The 17,350-nt window shown below is 43.6% G+C and overlaps 1 protein-coding gene across 1 annotated transcript; it reads right to left on the bottom strand.

Annotated features, from left to right (window-relative positions):
- Nucleotides 1-12,643: 12,643 nt before the first annotated feature.
- Nucleotides 12,644-13,046, bottom strand: LOC116585604 (60S ribosomal protein L39). Its single transcript, XM_032334948.1, has one exon. It carries the CDS (start codon nt 13,017-13,019, stop codon nt 12,864-12,866), a length of 156 nt encoding a protein of 51 aa, XP_032190839.1. The 5' UTR covers nt 13,020-13,046; the 3' UTR covers nt 12,644-12,863.
- Nucleotides 13,047-17,350: the final 4,304 nt, after the last annotated feature.

The raw sequence follows: 17,350 nt of genomic DNA, 5'->3' as shown, positions 1-17,350 counted from the left end.
AAGAGGACACATGACCATGAAGGCAGAGATAACAGTGATGCCACTACAAGACAAGGAATGATGACAGTTGCTGGAAGCCAGAAGAGGCAGGAATGCAATCTCTCTGAGATCCCCCAGTGGGAGTGTGGCTTTGCTGGCACCTTGATTTCAGCTCAGAGAACTGATTTTGGACTACTTGCCTCCACAACGGTGAGAGAATAAATTTTAGTTATCTACCCCTGCTAAGACCCACTGAAGCCTGGTTGCTTGCTGTGGGCTGCTCTTTCAACTCTTCCCAGCTTTATACTTTTCTCTCTCCTCCTTTTTGCTAACCTCCATTTTGGACCCTCCAGGGCAGTAGCCAGGGATGGGAGAAAAGAAAAAGCCAGGAAGGTTCACTCTTGACTAAGGCTATCAGAAACTGACCTGTGTTCTCAGGTCTGCCAGGTGGCTCTTTCCTAAGTATGCTTTTTAGGCTTTTCAGAGACCTGTGGTACCCTAAGCCCCCACCTGCTCTCCATCTCTCACCTGCAGTTTCTTTTTGTGAGGGCAATGTTCTCACTATGGTTTGTTACTTCCTCTTTCTCAGTCTGAGGCATTTGGTGGTACCCTTGGCATCTTTGTGCTTAGGACTATTGGCCTCTCTAAGCTGCCATCTTGGAGAGAATGTGAGAAGCCTTTCTTTGGTTCCCTCACATGAGTTACCTGCCTCTAGTACAAAAGAATGTTTTTAGGCAACTGTGCAGTGGCCTAACACCCCCACCCTTTGCTCTGCCATTGAAGCAGTCAGCCTGATTTCTCCATGTGGGAGTCACAATGTCCCCTAAACCAGAAGACACATACTAGACCCTCCATGAGGTCTTATTTTGGCCCCTTTCCTTTGTCTTGAAGTGAAAGACCTCTAAAGCACTGTCTTGACTCAGAATAGCAATAAGTGTCTCCTAAATGTTTCCCCTAATTCTAACACTCATCTTTTTATGTGTGAAAAGGCTGGGTATGAGACAACAGAGGGGTTCAAGGGTAAGAGGCGCCAAAACAGATTTTGACCTCTGCTAATGTAAATCCTACACCATGATGGTCTCACACCCACTTCAGAATGTAGCATTTTAGTTCTGGTACCTCAGCAATAACTACCATTTCACATCGCTACATCTCTGTTTACCCGAGGGACCAAGTCCCGAGGCCATCACTCAACCACCAACATAGTTCTGTTCTAATTCTTCTGAATACTTGGAAATAGAACATCCCTTGAAAGTGTTCCTTAGTCAAATGACCAACCCTTTGGTTAGGATTTGAGTCCAGTCTCTGCTCTCTGGACGTTCTCAGCACATTGCTGAAATTCAGTAAATAGGAAATACTACTAACACATAAAACAAGAGTATGTACCAAAGAAGATCAAAAAGCTACAATTTTAAAAGCTCCCAGCTGCTGCCGCTGCTGCTGGTCTGTGGGTCATCCTGTGAGTGGCATGTGCTTGGAGTCTGTTACAGTTGTTTCACTAAAAACTATCCTCCTTGGTCTTACAGGGGACTTTTTTCTAGTGGAAATATATACATTTTTTTATTACAGTGCAGGTCACATGGCAATTTGATTTGTTTTACAATGTAATTTTGCCAAATGAATCTTTCTGTACACACTACTTGGACTTTGGAGAATTCAAGCTGAAGCCTTCATGTGGTGGGCTCCATTCCAGGTAGCATAGTGAGTCCAAAAGTCATGGGTTTGGAGTCATAAGGATTGAGCTCAAATCTCTGCTGACTTGTCCTGGACATATAACTTCGAGTGAGTTGAATCAACCTTGTGAGCTTTAGTTTTCCACAGGAAAATGGAGATCATGTCTTTTCAATATGTAAAATGGGATTTTGAGTTAAGTAAGGAATATCCTATGTATCTGAAGCAACTGGCATAGTGCCCAGTATGGAGTCGGCCCCCATTTGACTGAAGTTATCCTTATGACAGCATGCCATCCACTTTTACAGGCAGGGCCACTGCCAAGATGAGTAAGACTCAGAATCTTCTTGATATGGGGGAAGGGAGACAGGAAGACAGACAAAAATAAAAAACAACAACCAAAAAACCAAACCCAGAAATGACAGCAGGCCTGATGGGTCTAGGAGGAACAAACCCCCAGCACGGAGGAGCCCCACTGCTGTGAGACAAGGGGACTCTCTGCTTTCTTGTGTGTGTTCTCACTGTCTGACAAGGAGTGTCTCTTTATAACCTCTATGAGTAGAAAACTCAGCAGTCCTTTCTCCAGAAAGGTGTGACTTGACTCAGTTCCCCCCCTGTCCCCCACCCCAATGATATTAAACTAAAAGATAAATCTATTTGGTTTCTCATGGAGTTATCATAAATCTATTTTGATAAATCTATCATAAATCTATTTTGGTTTCTCATGGAGTTATCATTTAAAATAGAAAAGGGCTCAAAATGCCTTCAGAGCAATTGGTTTTTCTTGAGGGAGTAAGGAGAAACAGCAGACCAATTCCATTGTTCTTCCTGGGAGAAGAAAGAAAAAAGGTAAGGAAGAAACAACACAGGCCCAGAAGGGAATAGTGCTGTTTCTTCTGAAATTTGTTTCAAGGAAACAGCTTTGGTCCCTGTTTTTTTCTTCACACAGCAATGCTTGATGCCCAGCAAGGGCACACAGCAAGGCTTGATGCCCAGGCTTCAAAACTTGAACCCCAACTCTGTAGCCACAGGTTACAGGATCAGAGACAAATGTCTTTAGAAATCTTTCTGTTATTAGAAGGAGTTACTTTCTCACCTTGCCAGACAATCAGCAGATAATCGCTGCAACAGAAATTGTCACTTTAAAACAATCCAGGGAGATCTTGGATCTTTGGGGTATTGAGACACCAGAGAATACCATGCAGGATATATGCCAGTCAAATGGTCCCATTTTGGTTGACGAGGTTTGGTGCACAAGGAGTGGCTGAGGTGGAAGTGGGACAGATGCCTCTGTGGTGTCCCTTGTCCTGGATTGAGTTCCCTCAGGTGGCTATTGAAATGCAGACTGAGTCAGGTCTGACTCCCCCAGGTGGTGTCAGCATTGCTTCCTGGTGACAGCATGACACCTAATGGGCACAATTTGTGTGTCTTCCAGACAAAGGAAGGAACAGAGCCCTTCCTACCCCTTGTCTTCACATTCCTTCCCTCTTCAGTTCATCTTTTGCACTTCTGCCAGAGAGGTCTTTCTAGGCACCAAATCTTTGTACAGGAGATGCAATCTGAAAGCCTCCACAGGCTCGCTCCCTAGCTGGCTGTAGGATGCTTTCCACACCTGGGGAAGGCCACACTTCTCACCATGAGCCCTTGGCCAGCTGCTCTCAACGTCTCCCATTCCCATTCATGCTCTTCTGCTGATGCATGTCCCCTCCCCCCTGCATCTTGCCTCGTAAGTGCTGATGCATTCTGACAGCTCTGATGTCAACTCGCCGTGAAACCTTCCTCGGCTTTTTCAGGATCCATGAGTGTCTCTCTTTTGGCTTCTATAGCCCTTGTTCAAGCCTCTTCCACAGTCCTTTCCACATTGTTTTAAACTGATTTTTTATGTCTCCCACTGCAGACCTGGGGATGTGTACCTGGACGTGTGTACCAGCCCCAACTGAAGCATCACCAGGAGGGGGTTGACATCGGTCTGCTTCTCCTGACTCACGTTAGGAAAGTTTTGTCTTTTGTGGTAATTCGACTGCTTATGGTAAATCCAGCCTCACAGAGATGTTTTAATGATGCATACAAGGATATATGATTCATGTCCTCTGATTTTGTTATTTTGTGGGTAAATTACCAGTGGGGAAATAGGTGCTCTTTTGTGCTAAGGCTTAGGGAGACCTTGGGGTTCATTAGTGTGTGTTGTATGACTATTGGAGGCTAGTTTCAAGCTTTGGAGAGTCAGAAAGAACTCTGAGAACAACTCAGGTCTTCTCAAAGAATTCAATTCTGTCTGGAGATAATATGACGTGATTAAGTGCTGAATTGTGGGTAAAGAGATATACCATGTGCACACAGTAGGTGCTCCATACAGACTGACTCACTGAGCCCTCTGTGAAATAAGAAGACTACTGATGAGAGATGGTTATTTCCATCTGAAATGACTCCAACCCTTTTGGTGTCCAGCCTTCTGTTCTATACAAAGAGCAAACAAAGTTCTACTGGTTTTGAGGCTCAGGGGAAAATTTCAGAAAAATTTTAGAGAGTGTCATTAGCATCTTTCAGAGTTGCCTATCATGGAAAGGCATTTCTCACTTCTTTGAAGGAAGCTGTTAAATTTTTATAGAATCTTTTCTCTGAAAGGCTCACATACCAAGGATTACATATGTATCAAGGATATGATTTTATTTACATATTTTAAATTTGTCATTCCCTTGAAAACAGATCAGGGAATAATATTTTGTATAATTTAATGTTTAGGACCAGGAGATTTCCTTAAAGGACTTCATACCTAGGGGTTACCCCGTGAGGTGTGGATCTGACTCAGCATCACGAAAGGCATAGGGATTGTGTCCTAGGACAAAGTGTGCAGATAGTTGGCATGAATGATATAAGAGAAAGCCTCATCTAGGGATGCCAGTCAGCAGCCCCAAAGGGCTGATCCTGATTACTCAGGTTTGTGGCCTCCATATAGAAACTTCAGGCTCCTGTTTGCCTGATTTGTGCCCCCGCTCTGTCCCCTCAGCATTTTGAAGTGCGGGGGCAAGGTCCCAGAATGTTCACTGAGTCTTGGTTCATGGGTGGAGATTTCCTGTAGACCTCAAGTGGCTGAACTGCGTGCAGTGCCTGGGGCAGGACCTCTCTTGTTCTTTCTCCCTGGGGATAGTCAAGCAGAGTTTCTCTCACTTTCTTGCATGGCTGGGCATGGGGCTGGGATGAACCTGGAGATGGTCCTGGGTTGGGAAGACTTGGCCAGCTCCACCCCAGGCCTTTAGGAGAAATCCTCTCTCTTGCTTTCTTTTCCTAGGACAGCATTTGCTTGAGTTTAATCGCCAGTGATAAAATCTGGAAGGCTGAGATGAGGATAGGGAAAAAGGCCTAGAGGTGGAAGGCCTAATTTTGTCCTAGGCCCTCGGCCTGCCTGCCCGCCCTCGGCCTGCCTGCCCGCCCTCGGCCTGCCTGCTCAAACTCTCCCCTGCTCAGCCTTCCTTACAGAGGGAAGCTCTGTTGTGCTCTGGAGTGAAAGTGACAGGAGAAGGCCACTTGAGGGTTCAGGAATACTGATTTCCAAACAGGTACCCAGTTGCCACACCTAAAAAATTTGAACAAAATGGTGAGAAAGGGGGTGGAAAAATGTCCTCCACTGAGTGTGATTTGAACACTTGAGGGATGGTTGCTATAGCTGCAAGTCGAGAAAAAACTTTGATCAATAAAAGAAGAGGGGAAAGAACTCATTGGGAATAAATGGCTGATAGTCATCTTCTTAGTCAGCTTACAACAACTGCAAATAAGAGGTGTCAGGACTACGGCCAGCCCTGTGCTCCCACTCAGGTGTGTGTCTCCTCTTTCCCCCGTGCACATCTCATTACCCCTCCTGGACACCCTCAGAGCTCCTCTTGCCCAGGTTTGGCCCACCTGTCTCACAAGCTCTTCTGTCTTCTACACCGGAGCTACTCCAGCCGCTGTGACCAGTGTAGCAACCTCTTGTGGCAGCAGTGCAGTGTTGCCTTCCTGGGGGGAGGGTATACCATGTTTTCTTATTCTGGTGGAGTTTGTATTGTTTAGGGCATCTGAGGCCTGGCTTCACATTAGAAACACCTGGTATTTTGAAACAAGTACTGATGGATGAGTCCTGTCCAGAGTAATGGAATCAGCATCTCTGGGAGTGGGGTGCAGTGATTTTTTTTTTAAAAGATTTTATTTATTTATTTGACAGAGAGGGACCACAAGTAAGCAGAGAGGCAGGCAGAGAGAGAGGAGGAAGCAGGCTCCCTGCCGAGCGGAGAACCCGACGCAGGGCTCGATCCCAGAACCTCAGGATCATGACCTGAGCCGAGGGCAGAGGCCTCAACCCACCGAGCCACCCAGGCACCCCGGGTGCAGTGATTTTAATGCTCAGTGAGGGCCAAAAGCTGCTGGTCTCAATCCTCCTACCTACTCCAATAAATTATAAAGTCCTGGAGGCAGAGGCGTTGGTGATGGTGTGACTGAGTCTTCTGCTTCCTTGACTCTTCCCGTCAATTTTGGTGAATGCTCAGTACTCGTGACTCGGTGCTGTGACTTCCCTGAAGGCTCGGTGGGTCTGGGTGGCTCTACTGGGGCTTTCTCCTCAGCAGTGGGTGCACATCCCACCTCTGCCAGGAGGAGGCAGCATTACTCTGCTAACTTGAGATGCAGGGGGATGTACAGCCAGTTAAGGAAGAATTCAGAAAGATACACTTGTGAACAGGGGCCCAGATGCTGTCAGACTGAGATGGCAGGAGGTTTGGGTCTGAGGGTAAGAGATTTGAGTAGGGCCTGAAGGGAAAAGAAGCTCACGTGGCAAGTCTCTATTGACTGTGTCTCAGTCCAAATAATGAATGTTTGTCACTGAGGTAGCAGGCAAGTCCATTAAAGCTCAGTTGGATTAGCTAAGCTGTCAGCTGCTCAGAAAACTCAGCCAGACCCTGAAATGTAGCCAAGGATGCTGGGCCAGCCTCCTGCTGTGATTTCAGAGCACGTATTCTAATTTACTTTTACTGCGATCTTACTGTGAATGAGATTTGTGCTTTCACGAAAAAAAATCATCTTGATCATGTATGGGGGTTTTGGAAAAGACCCTGAACTTGAAAGACACAGTTTAGAGCTTGACTTTGGTTCCGATGAAGGAGCCTGCCTCTCAGAGGCTCAGTTTACTCATCTGTAAATTGGTTGTGACACATGCTCCACGGAGTGACATGGGGATGAGATTAATGCTTTCTCCAGAAGGTGGCGGCACACACTAGAAGTCACAGCCACCAGCAATTTCTATGTAACTAGGATCCCTTGAGGAAGGCCTAGGAAAAACCAGACCTTCTCCTGACTGGAGCTCCCTCACTTCTTGCCCAGATGCTGCTGTTCCAGCCAGGGCTCTAGCAGCATAAACTGGTGGCTGTCTGGAAAAATCTTCCCCCAGTGGGCTCTTATTCTCTGAGCTGTCCCTCCCCCCTCCACAGCAACCCTCCTAGCTTGGATTTCTGAACATGAGTCTAGAGAATAAAATTGGAGATTGTTTACATTCTTATGCAACCTAAATCTCACTTGGTGAGAGAGGCGTGTAAAAAAAAAATACATTCTTTTTTACTTGAATATTTCAGCGTTTAACCAATTATTATTGTGGGACTGCCTGGAATCAGTAATGATAGGTACCAGTGAAATAAATTATAGGTGAAAGTAGAACTACATATTAGAAGGACACAGTATCCCAGGACAAGCACAATGAAAAGAACGAGAGTCTGACGTGTCACTGCCTCAGTCCTCCAGCAACAGTGAGTGAGGAGTTGGAAGTCCTTGACACAAGATCAGAAAGTGGTTGAGGCTTTCAGGCTGAATTAAGATTTTTAAACATAAGTATGCAAGTAGGGCAAGGTTCTCCCTAATAACTGCCTGGGAGGGTTATTATCAGCCCCAACAAAACAAACCTATTAACACCATGAATCAGCTTCTGATGGGGGCCTCCCCAGAGAAGACTGAAAGTCAAGGTAATCCAGATGCTTTTCAACAGGAATGCAGCGGCTCAGTTCTTTGCATGCCTGAATCACGTGTGGAGCCCTTGAAAATACAGATTCCCAAGCCTCCTCTAGACCCCTTAGAGTTTCCATAGCTCTCCAGGTGATTCTAATGTAGCCAGCTCAAGGGCCATTCCCTTGAAAATGTATAACCTGTGGGTGGGAGAGCTTATCTTTCTGGACTTTTGTCAATATCCTCTTCATTACCAAGGAAAGAGGTGAGTCTGGGGGCTTCAAGTCCTGATTCCTAGGAGCCCCCATGAAATTGCTTCTGCTGCATAAGTGAGTGTACCATGGCCAGTCCATAGGAAAGAGCTAGAGACAGGATTAGCAAAGAGCTGCTGCTCTTCTCTCTTGACGGACTTGACTTTCTTTCCCTTGAGAAAAGTAAGGAAGGCAAAGGCGGTACATTTATATACTAGACCTTGTTTAGGGAACTTGATGAAAATCATGCTTTTAATCTTTATAAATGGGTATTTTTGTCTTCTACTTATGTATGAGAAAGCTGAGGCTCAGGGGAGTTAAGTAGTTTGCTCCAGGGCCAGATATAAGAAACAGCTTTGATTTGAACCTGGGCCTATCTGACGCCTCCTCTCAAAGCTTCACCATAGAATATCCTAATCCTGCTTTGGCAGAGTTCAGCAGCGAAGAATGTTAAATCCACCAGGAAAACTTTAAGAGGAGTCGAGGAGCAGGCGTCTGCTTCCAACAGCTGGAAAGCACGATAGAGTCAGCTGCATGGTTAGCGGATGGCCCTCACAGGCCTGTCCCATCTTCCTGGAGCTGGGAGTCAGCCGCAGGGAAGTGCGGGTGCTCCTGTGCCTTGCCTTCCCAAGAGACTTTTTGTCTGGTGGAGCTGGGGCTTTGGCGGAAGAAACAGAAGAGAGCAGGAAAAAGCCATAAGGAGTGAGGAGCAGAAGGGATTTCTCCATAGCTCACTGTGAATGAACTCTGATCTCGTTGGGATGTCAGGAAACAGCCGTTATTCAAGTCCAGCGTTCCTTGTGTTTGTTAATATTCATGAAATGAAAGAGCCACACATCTTAGAGGACCTCAGCTAGATGTGTGACTCTGGAGAACCCGAATTCTGGAGTGGGAGCTTGTCCCAAGTGAGTACACTCTGCATGCTCTCTTACGTGTGGCTTAACGTGGGTGGAAGTGAGAGGTCACTGGCGAAACAGAACCTGATTATCATTAGAGTGGCCTGTGAGATCTGAGTACAAATCTGACCCTGCTCGAAAACAATGGTGTCTTTGAAAATATGCATCTGAGTGTCTTTGGTCTCTCTAGAAGACACACTGTGTGTTTATAGTCTAGGAGTAAAAACAAGTGAGCCTATTTAAAATACCCCTCTCTTATAGGGACCCAGGTGACCTTCCACATACTTTCTGTATCGCTAGTGTGCGAGACCCCAAGTGATTATGCCAGAAACCTGAAATAATGAGTGAAATGAGGTGGGAAGTCCTGAAATTCTGGAGTATTTTGGGTTATAGGTTCTGTGTCTTTTCTTACTGGAAAGTATTTTTGACTTGATCTGTATCTAACCCTCTGGAAAATACGGGAACGTGTACTGCCAGGATGTACGTTTCTCTATATGTTACTCCTTGAGGGCTTGGGCCCATATTACTAGATAAGAGACAAGAGAAAGGGCAGGTAATTACATTACTATACCACAGAGTGGAGTTGATTTGTTTCTGGACAACTTGTTTTGAGTTGTGATTTCTGGGAGTACCAATAGGGAATCTTATAGATATATTGATTGGGTTTTTTTTTTTTAAGATTTTATTTATTTATTTTTATTTGTCAGGAGGGAGAGAGCACAAGCAGGCAGAGTGGCAGCCAGAGGCAGAGAGAGAAGCAGTCTCCCTGCTGAGTGAGGAGCCCAATGTGGGACTCGATCCCAGGACCCTGGGATCATTACCTGAGCCAAAGGCAGCAGCTTAACTGACTGAGCCACCCAGGCGTCCCTTGATTGGATATTTTTTTTAAAGGATTTTTATTTATTTATTTGACAGAAAAGAGATTACAAGTAGGCAGAGAGGCAGGCAGAGAGAGGAGGAAGCAGGCTCCCCGCTGAGCAGAGAGCCCACATGATCGATGCGGGGCTCGATCCCAGGATCCTGAGATCATAACCCGAGCTGAAGGCAGAGGCTTACCCCACTGAGCCACCCAGGTGCCCCTGATTGGATATTTTTAAAACTGAAACTTTTCCAGGTAGTAATGCAGTTTATTTAAAAATGAAGTACTGTTGCATCCGAATCAAAGAATTAGAGCCCACAATAAGCAAGAATGAGGCAAGAAGAGAGCAAAGATGACTGACTTATGGTCTTCCCCCTGGCCCTTTCAAAATCAAAATGGCAGTAAGCATCAGACTTCCTACATGGAAGTGAAGAGAGCTCTGTGCTGTGCCCCAGGGTGTTAGATGGACGTTGGTGGGTGATTTCATTTCTCCTTGCTTGCTTGCTCATTGGTTAATGAGAAGTAATAATGGCCACCCTTTCCTTCAGCAGTGTTGTGAGTATCCAGTGAGAGGTATAAATGATTTGAAATGAAGTCCTTTACAGATAGAAGATTATTAAACTCCACTGCCTCTTCTCAATTTGTCATGCATATGTTAATTTGTTTCAGTGTGGTTAGACTGACAAATACTGCTTTCAGGTTGTGGGGGATCTGGTGGTAAAGTGACTGAAAAAGTCAAAATGTTTGGCTCACTGGATAGGAGTCCTTTCCTCACACCCTGTTGATTGAAGAGAATGATCTTTTGAGAAAGAGACACGGAGTACTTCATATGTAAATGTTACTACAGCAAATTGGTTGAGTCCATCTTCAGGAGAACATAGGCTCTTAAGAGATACATTTTCATCATGAAAATCAATCTATCCTACATTTGCCATTTGTAAGGTACTTAGCAGACACAAAGGAATAGAAGTTATGGTTCTTATTCACAGGATGCTTGCACTTTGCTGCAGAGAAGCGTGTGGTGTAGATACATAGAGACATTGTGTTAGGGTAGCGCAAATGGCAAGTATTCTTATTCCTTCACTTAAGGATTGGGGGGGCGTAGATGGAGGCTCTTGGAGAGGACCATATTAGTCCTCTAACCTGTGTCCTCCCTTACATGTTAAACAAAGCTATCTGTTGATAACCTAAATCCCCTACATAGAGAGCAGTTTTCACACTTTTTGGTCTCAGTCCCCTTTACACTATTAAATATTACTGAGGGGCACCTGGGTGGCTCAGTGGGTTAAGCTGCTGCCTTTGGCTCGGGTCATGATCTCAGGGTCCTGGGATCGAGTCCCGCATCGGGCTCTCTGCTCAGCAGGGAGCCTGCTTCCCTCTCTCTCTCTCTCTTTCTCTCTCTCTGCCTGCCTTTCTGCCTACTTGTGATCTCTCTCTGTCAAATAAATAAATAAAATCTTTAAAAAAAATAAATATTACTGAGGATTTTAAAGACTTTTATTTTACCTATCAACCTTTCCCATATTAGAAATTATAACATTTGAAATATTCTTTGCTTAACAATGATAAACCCATTATATGTTAACATAAATACGTATTTTATGAAAAATAGCTTTGTTATCTAAAACAAAAACTTAGAAGAGTGACATTGTTCTATCTTTTTATAAATCTTTATAATGTCTGGCTGGCAGTCTGCTTCTGCATTCAGGCTATTGTAATGTGTTGTGTTGGTTGAAGCATGTGAAAAAAATTTGAACTTACCTGGAGTTCTGGTTGAAAAAGGACAACTAGGGGCACCTGGGTGGCCCAGTGGTTTAAAGCCTCTGCCTTCAGCTTAGGTCATGATCCTGGGGTCCTGGGATCGAGCCCTGAATTGGGCTCTCTGCTCGGCATGGAGCCTGGCTCCCCCCTCTCTCTGCCTGTCTCTCTGCCTACTTGTGATCTCTGTCAAATAAATAAATAAAATCTTAAAAGAAAAAAAAAAAAAAGGAAAAAGGACAACTATTTCATTAGCCTCTTCAGATAATTGTGAACGTTCTTGTAAACCACAGCTCCATCGCGGCAAAGGTAGTTTCCTAACATTTAGTTGTGATGGAGGATCTGAGAACTTGTCAATTAGTTTTTTTCCTCTGTTCATTAAAATCCATTGGTCTGTCTTGCACTTTGAAGGCATTATTTGTACATGATTTTGTAGTGTGATGCATTGGTCATTGGGAAGGTATCATAGCACTAAGTTATAGAAGTCGTTCAAATGTTGACATGTTTGCTGACATGGTATCAGAAAAATCACAGTTCTTTTTGTCTTTAAGTGTTTGGAAGTTGTCAGTATCATGGCGGTAGATCAAAATTTTCCAAAATTCTAATTTTTGCTTGAGAGCTCAGATTTTTATTATTGCTGTCAAAAAACTGTCACTTTTCCTTGAAGTGACAGGCATAATTGATTTGTTGTTGGGAAGATGTCCACCAACCAGTTTGTCAGTCAGTCTTTGAAGTAGAGGTATTGTTTCATGAAGAAAGCAACTAGTTCATTACTCCTCTTGATCAATCAGACAATTGCTTTTCCTTGACACAATCTCAGGTTAGTGGAAGCACTTTCTGTGTGCTTCCTAACCTGACACAAAGCTTATTAAAAAGATGTGTACCCAGAGTTGAGATTAATAAAATTGCTATTATTTTTAACTGACTCATCAAGGAGATTTTTAAGTGAAACAGACTTTTTTTTTTTTTTTTTTTAAACTGTGAGTGCATCCTGCTGAAGAATACAATGAACATTGGTATAGTTCGGTGCTGCTGCCTTGGTTTGTGTTAAAATGTCAGCACTTTTACTCATCACTGCATTTGCAAATGTCAGAAACAGTGAAGAAAGAAAATGATGTCATGATATTATTGTGAAAATAATCTCAGCCTCATGGACCACCTACCTGACAGGGTCTCAGAGCCCCGAAGTTCTAGGGGGTAGACTTAGAGTATTTGACCTCCCTCAGATGATGGACACAAGTCTTGTAATTGTGATTTTCCCCCAGGCCTTTTTTTTTTTTTTTTACAGCTCAAAGGTCTCACGTTTATTACCAAACCAACCCACTGGTGCAGAGCTATAGTAACAGAAAAATCTTTCGCTGATAAATGGTATCTATTGGCCGGGCAGAAAGGTGTTTACAGGGTGATGGAATAGAACACATGATCCTCAAGTAGCTTAATTAAATACGTGGTGCCAATTAGGTGTGTCATCGCGTGATGTGGGACGCCTTAGAGACCCAGCTTGGTTCTCCTCCAGTGCCTCCTCTTGGAGTTGTACCTGATTTTATTACCAGTTTTCATCCGAATCCACTGGGGAATGGGACGATTCTGCTTTTGTTTCTTGGCCAGGAATCGCTTGATCCTGAAAGTCTTGTGAGAAGACATGGTCAATTAATAGCGCGCAGCACACAGCAGGATGGCGGCGAAAAAGAGAAAGGAAGTCCCCCAGGCCTTTTGATGCTAAACACTGTTGAGGGACCCGGATACTTCTAGAAGAGTCAGAATCTTTCAGTGCTCAGGGACAACAGACCATGAGATGCCAAGAGGTCCCAAAGAGACGATCTGAAGGCTCCCCAAGAACATATGTCTCAGAGAAGAGCGAAGGTTGCTAGGATGATCTCATTTTTCTCTTTGGGTCATGTTCAGTTTCTTTCCTGTGGCGTGAGTGCTTCTGATGGTGTTCTACCCCTGAGAAAGGGGTGTTCATCTTTTTTTCTACATCCCTTCATGTTAGCTTTGTTCAGAATTTCCAGTTGATGATCTGTGAAGGAACCGTCTTATCCAAGAACCATGATCAATCTTGAGACTTCTCCTTGTCCTTTAAGTTACTTGCAGTCCTCAAAGGACCAGGCTTTTGGCAGAAGGGTCCTGATCCTGGTCAAAATAAATAACAGTGTGTATTAGTCTGTTTAGCTTCTTAAAGACTTATGTCAGAGCTCAGAGGAAGGAGCTTTCCTGGACACTGGGGTAATCCCTGGAGGAGGTGATCTGGAGCTGAATGTGAGGAAATGGCAGAGGATAGTCTGACTGTGAGACTGGCTGGTGTGGAGATCGTACCACTCAAATAACTCCCAGAGTCCTCAGCAAAGGCTTGGCCGGCAAGAACTTGCTGACCACCACAGTCTCTTCACAGGGTATATGTTACAGCGACCTGGGTCCTGGTGCTGCTGAGGCCCTAAGAAAAGGGAAACTTAGAAAGGCTTCTTCTACTCAGTAGAAGGCCCTTAGGTCCCTCGCCTGCCATAAACTTTGTACGTCAGCTCTGATGCTTACTAGCCCCCTGACCTGGAGTAACTTTCTCTACCATTTTATGTCACATTTTTGTCTATAAAGTGAGGATTAGGCTTACTTTACAGGGTGGTGAGGATTAGGTGGGTTAATACCTGTAAAGCACATGTTTATGAACAGTCCTGGACCGAGTAAATGATCAATAAAATATAAACTATTATTACTGTTGTTAATTTCACTTCATTGAATCCTCTCATAAGCCAAAGCGATAGAAGTGATTATTTCTGTTAAGGTGTAATTTCATGTGGATAAATTCACAAGTCTCCTGCAATTGTAAAAGGAACACATATCAGAGATTTTAGTTAGCTTGTTAATAATGAAAGAGCCATTAAGATGTTAAGCCTAGTTCAGAGAGCAATTGAGAAGCAGGATATCCTGCAGGCAATGTTAGGATGAGATTGCTGGATAAGATACAAGGGCGAATAATGTCCATCAGGGGTAAAACCCATAATATTTGTGGTTATATCTTCTGCTGAACAGAAATTGTTTACATCACATAGGGAATGAAAAAGTTTTCTTTGACCCTCTTAAAATCCCTGGTTAGGTCTGAGAATTAAACTGATAAAGACCGATTAACAGGAGAAAAGCAGAAAAATTCATTTTCATTTTTTAAAAATGTTATTCATTTAAGAGAGACAGAGAGAGTGAGAGACAGAGCACGAGAGGGGAGAAGGTCAGAGGGAGAAGCAGACTCCCTACTGAGCAGGACTCCAAGATCATGACCTGAGCCCAAGGCAGTCGCTTAACCAACTGAGCCACCCAGGCAGTGGCTCAGTTGGCTCAGTCAGCAAATTTTATTGATTTTTTACAGGAACATAGGAACTTTCACCAAAGACCAAAAAAAGTGGCAGGAGCAGGAAGCTTTCATACTTTTTAGCCAAAGAAACTGTAATTTTGTGAAAAATTGACAAGACAGAGGCGTTTGGACTAGAAGTGGTACATGGTGAAGAAGTAACCAGGAAGGTAAGGGTTAGTTTAACAAGAGTTGTTTGAACAGATTTCTTAGCCCCAGACTCCCTGTCTTTGGTGATGAGAATATCTTCCTTCCTTCTCGTGCAAGGAAAGTATCTTTCACTTGGGAGTTATACAGCATCTTTTAGGGAAATAGGGGGAGACGGAGAGATCTGAGCGACCTTCCTGCTTTTGTCATTTTTCTCATATTCCTTTAGCTTAAGATAATTAATACGTGAAAGTGGTCTGTTTGGTGTAGTGTGTCCTGAACCCTATCAATTCCTACTGGACAAAAATTTGCAGGTTAAGCATTATTCCTACAGAGCTGAAAAATATTCCAGACAATAAAAAGGCCAATAGCTCTGTGCTCAGCGAACACCCAGTAATCCTTTTTGCCTATTTTGAGATTTTTGGATAAGTTTTCCCATAACTTCAAGGTATGAATAGGCAAACTGAGTCTCAAAGAGGCTTAATAACTTACTCAGGGTTATATAGCTAGAAATGGCAGAGCCAGGATTCAAATGTTTACACATCCATCCGTGTTCTTTTCACTAAACCTATTTTTCTTTATTTTAAATGTTCAGGTAGCCACTGTATAGTACATGATTAGTTTTTGATGTAGTGTTCAATGATTCATTAGTTACATGTTACACCCAGCGCTCATCACAGCATGTATCCTCCTCAGTACCCCATCACCCTGTTCCCCCTTCCCTCTGAAACCCTCAGATTGTTTCCTCGTGTCCATAGTCTCTCATGGTTCATCTCCCTCTCTGATTTCTCCCTCTTTGCATTTCCTTCCCTTTCCCTGTCGTCCTCTGTGCTTTTGCTTATGTTCCACATATGAGTGAAACCATATGATAATTGTCTTTCTCTGCTTGACTTACTTCACTTAACTCACTAAACCTATTTCTAATACTCAAATAGAATTCGGGAAGAGATGACTAGAGCATATAGAAGGAGCTCTTGATCTCTCAGGGTTGTGGGAGAGACTAGGAAAGAGTTAAATTAGCAAAACATCTTAGCAAAAAACTTATTTTCTCCTCCCCTGCTTTTTTTTTTTTTTAAATTTACCATGAGATGAAATGAATTTCAGGGCATGGTGGGGGTCCAAGTATGTGTGAAATCATTTATAGGTTATTCCTAGATTGGAAGAAAACACATTTGTTACTAATTTAATAACTCAATGTAAATTTTTCTTATACTGTTAGTATAATTACTTTTGAATAGGAGTGACAATTTTTTATTATAGTTAGAAAAACAACATTTTCTGAATTTTAAAAATATTATTAGCTGGGCTATGAACAAGAATAAAATTTAACTTTTTAAGATGAGCTTGAAGTGAAGGCAGTTGGTTGCTTCGTATTCCTTTCTAACTTTGTCAGAATTTGTCAAAACACGATATAAAGCAAAAACGCATGGAGTAGGTGAACCAGAGTGGATTTATTTATAAGCAAGAACTCAAGCCAAATGCAGCAGTAAACTAAAAAAAAATGGAACAAATCACTTTAATTGGTTTTAAAAATAAGGAAAACCAGGCAGAATTAAAAAAGAAATTAATGAGCTGGTTTTAACCAGATCTGAATAGTGTTGGGGTGGAAAACTTGCCATGTGAGTAATTAGCACCAGGAAATATATTAGGGAGGGCACTGACTTAATTTAGGAAGAGCTTTGTGAGCTTCTTGGGGAGGAAGGTGATGCCCTTGGGGTTTAGCCTGGATCAAATAGCGTCATCATAGGATACATCTTGTGTTGAGGTGGCAGGTGAGGTGACCACAATGGAGGAGCCTGGAGGGCTAGAAGGGTGGACCAGTGGAGCAGTAGGCAAACTCACTGAAGAACAGGAATCTTTAATACTCACTTTAAAATTATTTATTGTTTGTTTTGTCCCACCACAAACCTCTCGGAGCTCTGGTAGCCTTACGCTGCATGTATGAAGGACTTGGGTGAGTGGTGTTTGGTTTTTGTTTTGTTTGCTGGTAGGATTGTCAAAGTTGCAGGGGAATTTGAGGGAAAATGACTGATTTAGAAGAAAACAGCCATGAGAGGGATATCTGCAAGAGGTAGAGGGTCTCCAAGGAATAGAACTTGAGGGTTGGTAGTTATCTTGGGATTGGAGCCCATGGAGGGTGGGACATGTGGGAAAAGGGACCTGAATTAATGTGTTTTCAATACTGAAGAACAAGGCTTATTTTCTGGTGAATTACACAGTGATTCAGAATATTAAAATTTTCTCTGCACTGGATGTCCAAGGCCCTGAGTTCCCTCAGCTGCGACCCATCAAGGATTGGGCTGACACTTTTGTTAAGAAATCACAGAGCCGGGGCGCCTGGGTGGCTCAGTGGGTTAAGCCTCTGCCTTTGGCTAGAGTCGTGATCTCAGGGTCCTGGGATCAAGCCCCACATCGGGCTCTCTCTGCTCAGCGGGGAGCCTGCCTCCCCCAACCCCCGCTCTCTCTCTGCCTGCCTCTCTGCCTACTT

This window comes from Mustela erminea, chromosome 3 (assembly GCF_009829155.1).
Source record: "Mustela erminea isolate mMusErm1 chromosome 3, mMusErm1.Pri, whole genome shotgun sequence".
NCBI classification, from domain to species: Eukaryota; Metazoa; Chordata; class Mammalia; order Carnivora; family Mustelidae; genus Mustela; species Mustela erminea.
This window is presented reverse-complemented; position numbering and strand designations above follow the sequence as displayed.